A 13,041-nucleotide genomic window follows, 5' to 3' on the forward strand; every position below is an offset into this window, starting at 1 on the left:
GGACTGACCACTGTAACAATGGGAATACATGTCCACAAAGGAGGCGGCGAGATCAGAGGGGAACCTTCTAGCCAATGAGAGAGCAGATATGCATGTGAAGAACAGGCACAACTCTGATCCGAAATTGTTTTTCTGGAAGATGCTGGGTTGCCACGGCGTCCGCTTACATCAGTACATTCATAACCTAAACAGTACAAAATGTATATTTGATCAAATAATCCGGATCTGGATAAACCCTGTTTTAGAGGTGAAGGATGCTGTTTTGGGCAACACAATGGACAAACATGAGGAACTCATTTCAAGTACCAGGTTTAGCGTACAATGGAAAGGGGGCATTTGCTTTGCAATGGGCAGAATGCAAACGGTGCCAAAAACGGACAAACGCTGGACGAGGTGATTTTCACTAAACAGCTCATCTGTTGTAGCTATCGCTCCTGCACATTCTTGTTGATGTTGAGCTGATACACACAAAGCTTAGAACCCTCTTTATTTGAATCTCTTGATGTGGTTTAAAACCACGTCATATTAGTTGTTTTCATCTCTAGGGGCCTGACTTATAAAACACCAAATATGAAAAAAAGAAAGTGCTGACAGGAGACAAATGTTAAAAACCACTAATACGATGTTCATGAATGCAACACCCAACAACATCAACAGAATGGCTCATAATGCAAAATTGTATAAAAAGTTATTTTTTGAATGTGGTACTTCAACCAATCCCTGAGTGTGAATCCTGAGCTACCTGGGAGATCCCCACCACTCCCACTATCTGCAGCATCACCACCTCCTCTGCCAGAACGCATCTTCGTCCCGGGGCACGCCGACCTCGCAGCTCCCCAGACAGAATCTCCCCCCCCCCCCCCCCCCCCCGCTGTCCCCAGGGAAGACCGCCAGTAGCTCTCCATGTCAAAGTGAGTCGCTAGTCCTCTCCAACTGAATCAAACCGCAGCAGCACCGTTTCCATTTTTAGGGGAGAATGAGTGGAAGAGTCTGTTCAGTTCATCAGATTCTGCTGCGAGATTGTAGGGAAAAAGACAGGAGAGAAAAGGCAGGGGGAAATGAAATCTTACAAAAGAAAGTGCATGCACCCCCAAACCAATGACCCCCAGACAGACACACACATTCTCTAGTCTGCTGACCTGGGCCGCAGATGGGGCTGCAAGTCATAAATGAAATACTTTGTTGAGCCATCATTATTTTGTGTCTCAGTAAAACACAGTATTGCCCTTTACACACAGTGTTTACTGCCCATGCATTGTGTCACAAGCAGAGTTCTAAAATCCCACGTCAAACACCACAGAGGCATGCTAAAGTACAAAGGTTTTTTATTATAAATTCAAGCTTTTACAACATTGACAATACACAGTATTCCTACGGCCCAATAAAATGGCTTGCATTTAGGGCTATAGACTAACTATGAGCGCCGGGGCAAATTAACACAACAGTTGATTCACTCAATGTTCTTTCGGTTTCTTCGGAGAAGTGTTTGTTAGTCTCTACCCGAGCAGGGATTGGCTCTTCCTCCCGATCGGGGGTCGTTAATCGCTGGTTCGGTTGTCAATAGCAGTTCGGTGGCCGTCACCCTCTCCGCACTGGCCCAGCTACGTGGTAGCGTTGGCAGCTGAGTCGGGCATGTCCCCAGTGACTATAGTCGCAGGGGATAAATAACATACAATTTCTTTAGTAACACTATAGAGAGTGTTGGATGAATTGAGCTCTTGGTAGCATGGCTCAGTTGTCGGTGGCTGCTTGCTGGGCGGTCTCTCGCTGTGCGCCGGGCCTGCTGGGTTGTAGCATTGGGTGTGTAGCCTCTCACAGTTATATCGGGCGTGTCCCCGGTGTTAGCAGGCGAACAGCCGATCACACTGCAGGTACATTCTGGTTCCTTCTAACACTAGTTCTGAGGGCGTGTTAAGAAAGGAGTTTGGAGAGGGAGGTGGTGATAGGGAATTGGCAACTGCTGTCTCAAATCCATGTAGTCCATTCCAATCTGGGGGATCACAGCACACCATGCAAGCAAACAAATAGTTCATGCAATTCAATTTGACACGTGAGGACGTCAGAAGTTAAGTGAAAGGCCATCGCTGTAAACAACACAGCACACGCCATTAAAAGTCACTCATGAATAGGATTAAATGCAAAGACCTTCTGATACTTCATATCAAATACATGTGTCTCTAGTCATGGTCTGTTGAAATGAGGCAGTCATAAGCAATACAGGCAATAAGTAGGGGATCAGTTTAGTCTCGAGTTATTTTTAAGAGACATGGCCCTGTTTCCTCTCTGCCCCTACAAGGATAATTACATTCTCTTTGCTAGCTGTCTCGTTTCCAGTAGAAAGTTTTTTTTTTTTTTTACCAAACTTTCATCTCAAAGCCAGTTGGAACTCACTGGAGGTTCGTAGGCATTGTGTGCTGACAGAAACGGACAGGGATGAGCTTCCTCCACTGTTCTCTGCCTTTACGTCTAACAGGACATGAACAACCTTAACACTTAAAACTTCAACACAGTTGCAAGCCTCCCTGTGTAACTGCATAAGCCTGAAGCACACACACACACTTATGACATGTGTTCCTCTCTACCCTTGCATGCGATTTGAGTCACTTCCTCTTTCTCTCTCTCTACCATCAGACACAATGCAAAATGAATAGATGAATATTCTGCCTTTTCTGTTGACATGTATTCCTTATGTAGATGTCCTGGGTAAACAACTTGAGGGATAGGAACAAGGACATACACCCCATTTTATCAGTGCTAGCAGTGCAGGGGGAGTGTGTGAAAGAGAGTATGAGAGGGGTAAGAGCACACGCCACACTGCTTTGTCCTTGTCGCGCAGCAATGCTGGCATAGCTGCCAGGGCTTCCCAAAAGAAGAGTTCACAACAATACACAGCCCTTGTCTGACAGGACGACTCTAAAAAGATATCTCTCCTTGTCTTTCATGATCTCTGAGTCGAGATCAGACTTTTCCAAAATGGCATATTCCCCGAGGCAGCTCCTTACTTGTCAGAGACATTAACTAGAAGCATGAGCTTAAGTTATTCATGCTTCGTTGAAGCCTGCCATTGGGTGCTTTTAGGTTCAGTGTAGGAGGTTGTGTGTGTGTGTGTGTGTGTGTGTGTGTGTGTGTGCGTGTGTGTGTGTGTGTGTGTGTGTGTGTGTGTGTGTGTGTGTGTGTGTGTGTGTGTGTGTGTGTGTGTGTGTGTGTGTGTGTGCGCGCGCACGCGTATATACGGTGTGTGTGTATGTGCATGGGTGTGTATCTGCACGTGACCATGGAAAATTGCATTGTGGGATTTTCATGCTTCATTGCAGCAATACGTCCTGCCATTGTTTAACTCTGAAGCCTTTTAGCAAACCCTGTTAGGCTTTAGATTGTTTGGGGATTTAGAGACCTTCTGCACAAGCCTTTCCCTTCTGGGAAAAAGAGAATGAAAGTTTCTCCACTTTCAGGGACAGCTGGCTGCTGTGAACTGTCTAACTGTGTCAGGTGAGAGAACAGAGCAGGCCTGGATGACTACAGTATCTATGAGTTTTGTGGGAGGATTCCTGTGTAGTACCATGTGTGGGTCCCTGTACTGTGTCTGTCTGTCTGTCTGTCTGTCTGTCTGTCTGTCTGTCTGTCTGTCTGTCTGTCTGTCTGTCTGTCTGTCTGTCTGTCTGTCTGTCTGTCTGTCTGTCTGTCTGTCTGTCTGTCTGTCTGTCTGTCTGTCTGTCTGTCTGTCTGTCTGTCTGTCTGTCTGTCTGTCTGTCTGTCTGTCTGTCTGTCTGTAAGACGAGGTGATTAAATTACTAACAGGCTAAGATAGACAGATGGATAGCAATAAGCAATGTTACTTACATATGAAAGAGAGCATGTTTACAGTATGTGCTGTAGCTTTGGTTTATTTCTCCAAAAAATCAGGTAGGTACATTTACCCTGGGATAAGCTGGTTAGGGGAATCTGTAAGGGGACGGCAACACTTAGCTACAAGACACTATAGAACATAACTAAGTGGACTTTCATCTACATTTACTCTGAAAAATGGTGATTGCAATCCAGCAAACCTTTGGAAGTCTCATCTAGTTCAACAAAACTATCGCATGTGCTTTGGATGAAGGTTTATGATTTTCACCTGAAGGATGAAGTTTTCCCTTACGATATACTCTTGCTCGACTGGGCAAATGTCACTAGTTACTATTGGGGATATCCTGTTCATGCTATGTCCTGATTGGACAGTAGGGTGTCAATCAGCCTTAAAGGAGCAAATCAGATTTCAGAACAGCTATCATGTGAACAGGAAGTGGCATTGTCTTCCACGATGACAAGCGCTGCTTCCTGTAATAGGGACATCAGATTTTATATTACAGGGGATACCTCATGGACAGCATGCTAGGAGTTCAAATGATCTGGAGAGAGTTGGTGAAAGGAGGACTTTGTCCGCTGAATTTTCCTAGGCAGCCATCGGAAAAGTGTCTTGCACAACTTTTTGCTCTTAACCTTGGACTTGGTCATGGTCTTAGTGATGGCATTCGTCAGCAAGGTGGGGTTGTGAGGCAGGGAGGGGAGAAATGTTGTAGCGTTGTTGTCAGCCTTCTGAGGATTCAGAACCGCCAAGAAACGTCTCTCTTGCTGCCTGAAGTCATACTCCACACTGCAGCGACAGAGAGATAGAGGGAGGGTGAAAACTGAGGAAAGCAAGAACAGGAGGAACGAGTCAAACCGATCTGACCATGCTTCTTGTGTCTCACCTGTAGACGATACAAGCGGTCTTCTGACAGGTGTAGCACTCCCTGAGGTCCTGCCCTGTCCTGTAGCATCGCCGACTGAAACAGCAGGAGAGCAGGCGATATTAAAGTTCCAGTGCAGTCAAAAACACAATTTTCCTGTGTTTTATATACATTTCCACACATGCGATTGGAGTAATACTATGGCATTGTGAAATGTTTGATAATGCCCTATCAGTGTAAGAGCTGTTTGAAAAGACTGTCCAAAATTACCATGCAGTAAATTAGTTAATAGACCAACAAGAAAGAGAGTTCCAAATCTCTATGCCAGTAAACGTTAATTTTCAGTTTTCCCCTCCCCACACAGACCACTCCCAGACAGTCCCAGAATTGTTTTTGCCTGAGAAACTAACCTTTAATAAGAATATATTTTTGTTTCTATTTGACCACTTTAATTGAAAACAGTCACATTAATGTACTTAATTGTCACCCAGAAATGATTTGATTTTGAGATGAAAATGGCTGCATTGGGCTTTAATAACAACATCTAATATCATTCTGTTCTCTACTCACTCCTTCCCACCCCATCTATCTCCCTTTCTCTTCCTCTACTCACTCCTTCCCACCCCATCTATCTCCCTTTCTCTTCCTCAACTCACTCCTTGCCACCCCATCTATCTCCCTTTCTCTTCCTCTACTCACTCCTTCCCACCCCATCCATCTCCCTGTTCTCTTTCTCTACTCACTCCATCTATCTCCCTGTTCTCTTTCCCTACTCACTCCTTCCCACCCCATCTATCTCCCTGTTCTCTTCCTCTACTCACTCCTCCCCACCCCATCTATCTCCCTTTCTCTTTCTCTACTCACTCCTTCCCACCCCATCTATCTCCCTGTTCTCTTTCTCTACTCACTCCATCTATCTCCCTTTCTCTCCCTCTACTCACTCCTTCCCACCCCAGCTATCTCCCTTTCTCTTCCTCTACTCACTCCTTCCCATCCCATCTATCTCCCTGTTCTTTTCCTCTACTCACTCCTCCCCACCCCATCTATCTCCCTTTCTCTTCCTCTACTCACTCCTTCCCACTCCATCTATATCCCTTTCTCTTCCTCTACTCACTCCTTCCCACCCATCTATCTCCCTTTCTCTTCCTCTACTCACTCCTTCCCACCCCATCAATCTCCCTGTTCTCTTTCTCTACTCACTCCATCTATCTCCCTTTCTCTTCCTCTACTCACTCTTCCCACCCCATCTATCTCCCTGTTCTCTTTCTATACTCACCCCATCTATCTCCCTTTCTCTTCCTCTACACACTCCTTCAAACCCCATCTATCTCCCTATCTCTTTCTCTACTCACTCCTTCCCACCCCATCCATCTCCCTTTCTCTTTCTCTACTCACTCCTTCCCACCCCATCTATCTCCCTTTCTCTTCCTCTACTCACCCCATCTATCTCCCTTTCTCTTCCTCTACTCACTCCTTCCCACTCCATCAATCTCCCTTCCTCTGCCTATACTCACTCCTTCCCACCCCATCTATCTCCCTGTTCTCTTCCTCTACTCACTCCTTCCCACCCCATCTATATCCCTGTTCTCTTCCTCTACTCACTCCTTCCCACCCCATCTATCTCCCTGTTCTCTTCCTCTACTCACTCCTTCCCATCTATCCGCCTGTTCTCTTTCTCTACTCACTATTTCCCACCCATCTATCTCCCTTTCTCTTCCTCTACTCACTCCTTCCTACCCCATCTATCTCCCTGTTCTCTTCCTCTACTCATTCCTTCCCACCCCATCTATCTCCCTTTCTCTTTCTCTACTCATTCCTTCCCACCCCATCTATCACCCTTTCTCTTCCTCTACTCACTCCTTCCCACCCCATCTATCTCCCTTTCTCTTCCTCTACTCACTCCTTCCCACCCCATCTATCTCCCTTTCTCTTCCTCTACTCATTCCTTCCCACCCCATCTATCTCCCTGTTCTCTTCCTCTACTCATTCCTTCCCACCCCATCTATCTCCCTTTCTCTTCCTCTACTCACTCCTTCCCACCCCACCTATCTCCCTTCCTCTGCCTATACTCACACCTTCCCACCCCATCTATCTCCCTTTCTCTTCCTCTACTCACTCCTTCCCACCCCATCTATCTCCCTTTCTCTTCCTCTACTCACTCCTTCCCACCCCATCTATCTCCCTTTCTCTTTCTCTACTCACTCCTTCACACACCATCTGTCTCCCTTTCTCTTCCTCTACTCACTCCTTCCCACCCCATCTATCTCCCTTTCTCTTCCTCTACTCCTTCCTTCCCACCCCATCTATCTCCCTTTCTCTTTCTCTACTCACTCCTTCCCACTCCATCTATCTTCCTTTCTCTTTCTCTACTCACTCATTCCCACCCCATCTATCTCCCTTTCTCTTCCTTTACTCATTCCTTCCCACCCCATCTATCTCCCTGTTCTCTTTCTCTACTCACCCCATCTATCTCCCTGTTCTCTTTCTCTACTCACTCCTTCCCACCCCATCTATCTCCCTGTTCTCTTTATCTACTAACTCCTTCCCACCCCATCTATCTCCCTTTCTCTACCTCTACTCACTTCTTCCCACCCCATCTATCTCCCTTTCTCTTCCTCTACTCCTTCCTTCCCAGCCCAGCTATCTCCCTTTCTCTTCCTCTACTCACTCCTTCCCACCCCATCAATCTCCCTTCCTCTGCCTATACTCACTCCTTCCCACCCCATCTATCTCCCTGTTCTCTTCCTCTACTCACTCCTTCCCACCCCATCTATCTCCCTGTTCTCTTTCCTCTATTCACTTCCTTCCCACCCCATCTATCTTCCTTTCTCTTTCTCTACTCATTCTTCCCACCCCATCTATCTCCCTTTCTCTTCCTCTACTCCTTCCTTCCCACCCCATCTATCTCCCTTTCTCTTCCTCTACTCACTCCTTCCCACCCCATCTATCTCCCTGTTCTCTTCCTCTACTCAATCCTTCCCATCCCATCTGTCTCCCTTTCTCTTCCTCTACTCACTCCTTCCCACCCCATCTATCTCCCTTTCTCTTTCTCTACTCACTCCTTCCCACCCCATCTATCTCCCTGTTCTCTTTCTCTACTCACTCCTTCCCACCCCATCTATCTCCCTGTTCTCTTTCTCTACTCACTCCTTCCCACCCCATTATCTCCCTTTCTCTTCCTCTACTCACTTCTTCCCACCCCATCTATCTCCTTTCTCTTCCTCTACTCCTTCCTTCCCACCCCATCTATCTCCCTTTCTCTTCCTCTACTCACTCCTTCCCACCCCATCTATCTCCCTTTCTCTTTCTCTACTCACTCCTTCCCACTCCCATCTATCTCCCTTTCTCTTTCTCTACTCACTCCTTCCCACCCCATCTATCTCCCTGTTCTCTTCCTCTACTCACTCCTTCCCACCCCATCTATCTCCCTGTTCTCTTCCTCTACTCACTCCTTCCCATCCCATCTATCCGCCTGTTCTCTTTCTCTACTCACTCCTTCCCACCCCATCTATCTCCCTTTCTCTTCCTCTACTCATTCCTTCCCACCCCATCTATCTCCCTGTTCTCTTCCTCTACTCATTCCTTCCCACCCCATCTATCTCCCTTTCTCTTCCTCTACTCACTCCTTCCCACCCCATCTATCTCCCTTTCTCTTTCTCTACTCACTCCTTCCCACCCCATCTATCTCCCTGTTCTCTTTCTCTACTCACTCCTTCCCACCCCATCTATCTCCCTGTTCTCTTTCTCTACTCACTCCTTCCCACCCCATCTATCTCCCTTTCTACTCACCTTCCCACCCCATCTATCTCCCTTTCTTCCCTCACCCCATCTATCTCCCTTTCTCTTCCTCTACTCCTTCCTTCCCACCCCAGCTATCTCCCTTTCTCTTCCTCTACTCACTCCTTCCCACCCCATCTATCTCCCTTTCTCTTTCTCTACTCACTCCTTCCCACCCCATCAATCTCCCTTCTCTCTGCCTATCTCCCTTTTCTCTTTCTCTCCTTCCCACCCCATCTATCTCCCTGTTCTCTTCCTCTACTCACTCCTTCCCACCCCATCTATCTCCCTGTTCTCTTCCTCTACTCACTCCTTCCCACCCCATCTATCTCCCTGTTCTCTTCCTCTACTCACTCCTTCCCATCCCATCTATCTCCCTGTTCTCTTTCTCTACTCACTCCTTCCCACCCCATCTATCTCCCTTTCTCTTCCTCTACTCATTCCTTCCCACCCCATCTATCTCCCTGTTCTCTTCCTCTACTCATTCCTTCCCACCCCATCTATCTCCCTTTCTCTTCCTCTACTCACTCCTTCCCACCCCATCTATCTCCCTGTTCTCTTTCTCTACTCACTCCTTCCCACCCCATCTATCTTCCTTTCTCTTCCTTTACTCATTCCTTCCCACCCCATCTATCTCCCTGTTCTCTTTCTCTACTCACCCCATCTATCTCCCTGTTCTCTTTCTCTACTCACTCCTTCCCACCCCATCTATCTCCCTGTTCTCTTTCTCTACTCACTCCTTCCCACCCCATCTATCTCCCTTTCTCTTCCTTTACTCATTCCTTCCCACCCCATCTATCTCCCTGTTCTCTTTCTCTACTCACCCTATCTATCCCCCTGTTCTCTTTCTCTACTCACTCCTTCCCACCCCATCTATCTCCCTTTCTCTTCCTCTACTCATTCCTTCCCACCCCATCTATCTCCCTGTTCTCTTCCTCTACTCATTCCTTCCCACCCCATCTATCTCCCTTTCTCTTCCTCTACTCACTCATTCCCACCCCACCTATCTCCCTTCCTCTGCCTATACTCACACCTTCCCACCCCATCTATCTCCCTTTCTCTTCCTCTACTCACTCCTTCCCACCCCATCTATCTCCCTTTCTCTTCCTCTACTCACTCCTTCCCACCCCATCTATCTCCCTGTTCTCTCTCTCTACTCACTCCTCCCCACTCCATCTATCTCCCATTCTCTTCCTCTACTCACTCCTTCCCACCCCATCTGTCTCCCTTTCTCTTTCTCTACTCACTCCTTCACACCCCATCTGTCTCCCTTTCTCTTCCTCTACTCACTCCTTCCCACCCCATCTATCTTCCTTTCTCTTTCTCTACTCACTCATTCCCACCCCAGCTATCTCCCTTTCTCTTCCTCTACTCACTCCTTCCCACCCCATCTATCTCCCTTTCTCTTTCTCTACTCACTCCTTCCCACCCCATCAATCTCCCTTCCTCTGCCTATACTCCCCATCTATCTCCCTGTTCTCTTCCTCTACTCACCCCATCTATCTCCCTGTTCTCTTTCTCTACTCACTCATTCCCACCCCATCTATCTCCCTTTCTCTTCCTTTACTCTTTCCTTCCCACCCCATCTATCTCCCTGTTCTCTTTCTCTACTCACCCCCATCTATATCCCTGTTCTCTTTCTCTACTCACTCCTTCCCACCCCATCTATCTCCCTGTTCTCTTTCTCTACTCACTCCTTCCCACCCCATCTATATTCCTTTCTCTACCTCTACTCACTTCTTCCCACCCCATCTATCTCCCTTTCTCTTCCTCTACTCCTTCCTTCCCACTGTCATGTTTGTCATTTATTATCATGTCTTGTCCCTGTGCTCCCCATTCTGTTCGTTTCCCTCTGCTGGTCTTATTGGGTTCTCTTCTCCCTCTTTCTATCCCTCTCTCTCCCCCTTTCCCCTCTCACTCTCTCGCTCTCTCTTCTCTCTATCGTTCCCCTGCTCCCATCTATCTCCTATTCCCCTAATCATCATTTAGTCTTCCCACACCTGTTCCCGATCCTTTCCCCTGATTAGAGTCCCTATTTATTCCTTTGTGTTCCGTTCCTGTCCCGTCGGTTCCTTGTTTTGTATTCACCATGCTGTGATTGTGTTTCGCCCTGTCCTGTCCCACCCCATTTTCCCTGCCTTCATCAGATGCTGCGTGTGAGCAGGTGTCTCTGTCTACTACGGCCTGCCCACCCCATCGACCTGCAGTCTGTGGCCGCTTCTCTTGTTATTCCCTCTTCAGACTAGAGGATTTCTGTTATTCCCTGTTTGGACTTGAATAAACTCTGTTTCTGTTAAGTCGCTTTTTCCTTCCTCTATCACCTGCATGACACCCACCCCAGCTATCTCCCTTTCTCTTCCTCTACTCACTCCTTCCCACCCCATCTATCTCCCTTTCTCTTTCTCTACTCACTCCTTCCCCTTCCTCTGCCTATACTCACTCCATCTATCTCCTGTTCTCTTCCTCTACCCCATCAATCTCCCTTCCTCTGCCTATACTCACCCCATCTATCTCCCTGTTCTCTTCCTACTCACTCACCCCATCTATCTCCCTGTTCTCTTTCTCTACTCACTCCTTCCCACCCCATCTATCTCCCTTTCTCTGCATATACTCACTCCTTCCCACCCCATCTATCTCCCTGTTCTCTTCCTCTACTGAGTCCTTCCCACCCCATCTATCTCCCTGTTCTCTTCCTCTACTCACTCCTTCCCACCCCATCTATCTCCCTGTTCTCTTCCTCTACTCACTCCTTCCCATCTATCCACCTGTTCTCTTCCTCTACTCACTCCTTCCCACCCCATCTATCTCCCTATCTCTTTCTCTACTCACTCCTTCCCACCCCATCTATCTCCCTTTCTCTTCCTCTACTCACTCCTTCCCATCCCATCTGTCTCCCTTTCTCTTTCTCTACTCACTCCTTCCCACCCCATCTATCTCCCTGTTCTCTTCCTCTACTCACTCCTCCCCACCCCATCTATCTCCCTTTCTCTTCCTCTACTCACTCCTTCCCACCCCATCTATCTCCCTGTTCTCTTCCTCTCTACTCACTCCTCCCCACCCCATCTATCTCCCTTTCTCTTCCTCTACTCACTCCTTCCCACCCCATCTATCTCCCTGTTCTCTTTCTCTACTCATTCCTTCCCACCCCATCTATCTCCCTTTCTCTTCCTCTACTCACTCATTCCCACCCCACCTATCTCCCTTCCTCTGCCTATACTCACACCTTCCCACCCCATCTATCTCCCTTTCTCTTCCTCTACTCATTCCTTCCCACCCCATCTATCTCCCTTTCTCTTCCTCTACTCACTCCTTCCCACCCCATCTATCTTCCTTTCTCTTCCTTTACTCATTCCTTCCCACCCCATCTATCTCCCTGTTCTCTTTCTCTACTCACCCCATCTATCTCCCTGTTCTCTTTCTCCACTCACTCCTTCCCACCCCATCTATCTCCCTGTTCTCTTTCTCTACTCACTCCTTCCCACCCCATCTATCTCCCTATCTCTTTCTCTACTCACTCCTTCCCACCCCATCTATCTCCCTTTCTCTTCCTTTACTCATTCCTTCCCACCCCATCTATCTCCCTGTTCTCTTTCTCTACTCACCCCATCTATCTCCCTGTTCTCTTTCTCTACTCACTCCTTCCCACCCCATCTATCTCCCTGTTCTCTTTCTCTACTCACTCCTTCCCACCCCATCTATCTCCTTTCTCTACCTCTACTCACTTCTTCCCACCCCATCTATCTCCCTGTTCTCTTTCTCTACTCACCCTATCTATCTCCCTGTTCTCTTTCTCTACTCACTCCTTCTCACCCCATCTATCTCCCTGTTCTCTTCCTCTACTCATTCCTTCCCACCCCATCTATCTCCCTTCTCTTCCTCTACTCACTCATTCCCACCCCATCCTATCTCCCTTCCTCTGCCTCTTCTACTCACACCTTCCCACCCCATCTATCTCCCTTTCTCCCATCTATCTCCCTTTCTCCTTTACTCACTCCTTCCCACCCCATCTATCTCCCTTTCTCTTCCTCTACTCACTCCTTCCCACCCCATCTATCTCCCTGTTCTCTCTCTCTCACTCCTCCCCACTCCATCTATCTCCCATTCTCTTCCTCTACTCACTCCTTCCCACCCCATCTATCTCCCTTTCTCTTTCTCTACTCACTCCTTCACACCCCATCTGTCTCCCTTTCTCTTCCTCTACTCACTCCTTCCCACCCCATCTATCTTCCTTTCTCTTTCTCTACTCACTCATTCCCACCCCAGCTATCTCCCTTTCTCTTCCTCTACTCACTCCTTCCCACCCCATCTATCTCCTTTCTCTTTCTCTACTCACTCCTTCCCACCCCATCAATCTCCTTCCTCTGCCTATACTCACTCCATCTATCTCCCTGTTCTCTTCCTCTACTCACCCCATCTATCTCCTGTTCTCTTTCTCTACTCACTCCTTCCCACCCCATCTATCTCCCTTTCTCTGCATATACTCACTCCTTCCCACCCCATCTATCTCCCTGTTCTCTTCCTCTACTGACTCATTCCCACCCCATCTATCTCCCTG

The 13,041-nt window shown here is 47.8% G+C and overlaps 1 protein-coding gene across 1 annotated transcript in view; it reads right to left on the minus strand.

Moving 5' to 3' along the window:
• Window positions 1-3,859: 3,859 nt before the first annotated feature.
• The window catches only part of LOC123990568 (mucin-6-like), a 45,433-nt gene continuing 36,251 nt past the window's right edge, over window positions 3,860-13,041 (minus strand). The window contains exons 3-4 of the mRNA XM_046291178.1: window positions 4,731-4,805; window positions 3,860-4,633 (exon numbers count right to left, since the gene is read on the minus strand). Of these exons, the coding sequence (XP_046147134.1) occupies window positions 4,372-4,633; window positions 4,731-4,805 (337 nt within the window). The 3' untranslated portion in view covers window positions 3,860-4,371. The remainder of the gene's footprint in view (window positions 4,634-4,730; window positions 4,806-13,041) is intronic.

Source organism: Oncorhynchus gorbuscha, linkage group LG02, assembly GCF_021184085.1.
Source record: "Oncorhynchus gorbuscha isolate QuinsamMale2020 ecotype Even-year linkage group LG02, OgorEven_v1.0, whole genome shotgun sequence".
NCBI lineage: Eukaryota > Metazoa > Chordata > Actinopteri > Salmoniformes > Salmonidae > Oncorhynchus > Oncorhynchus gorbuscha.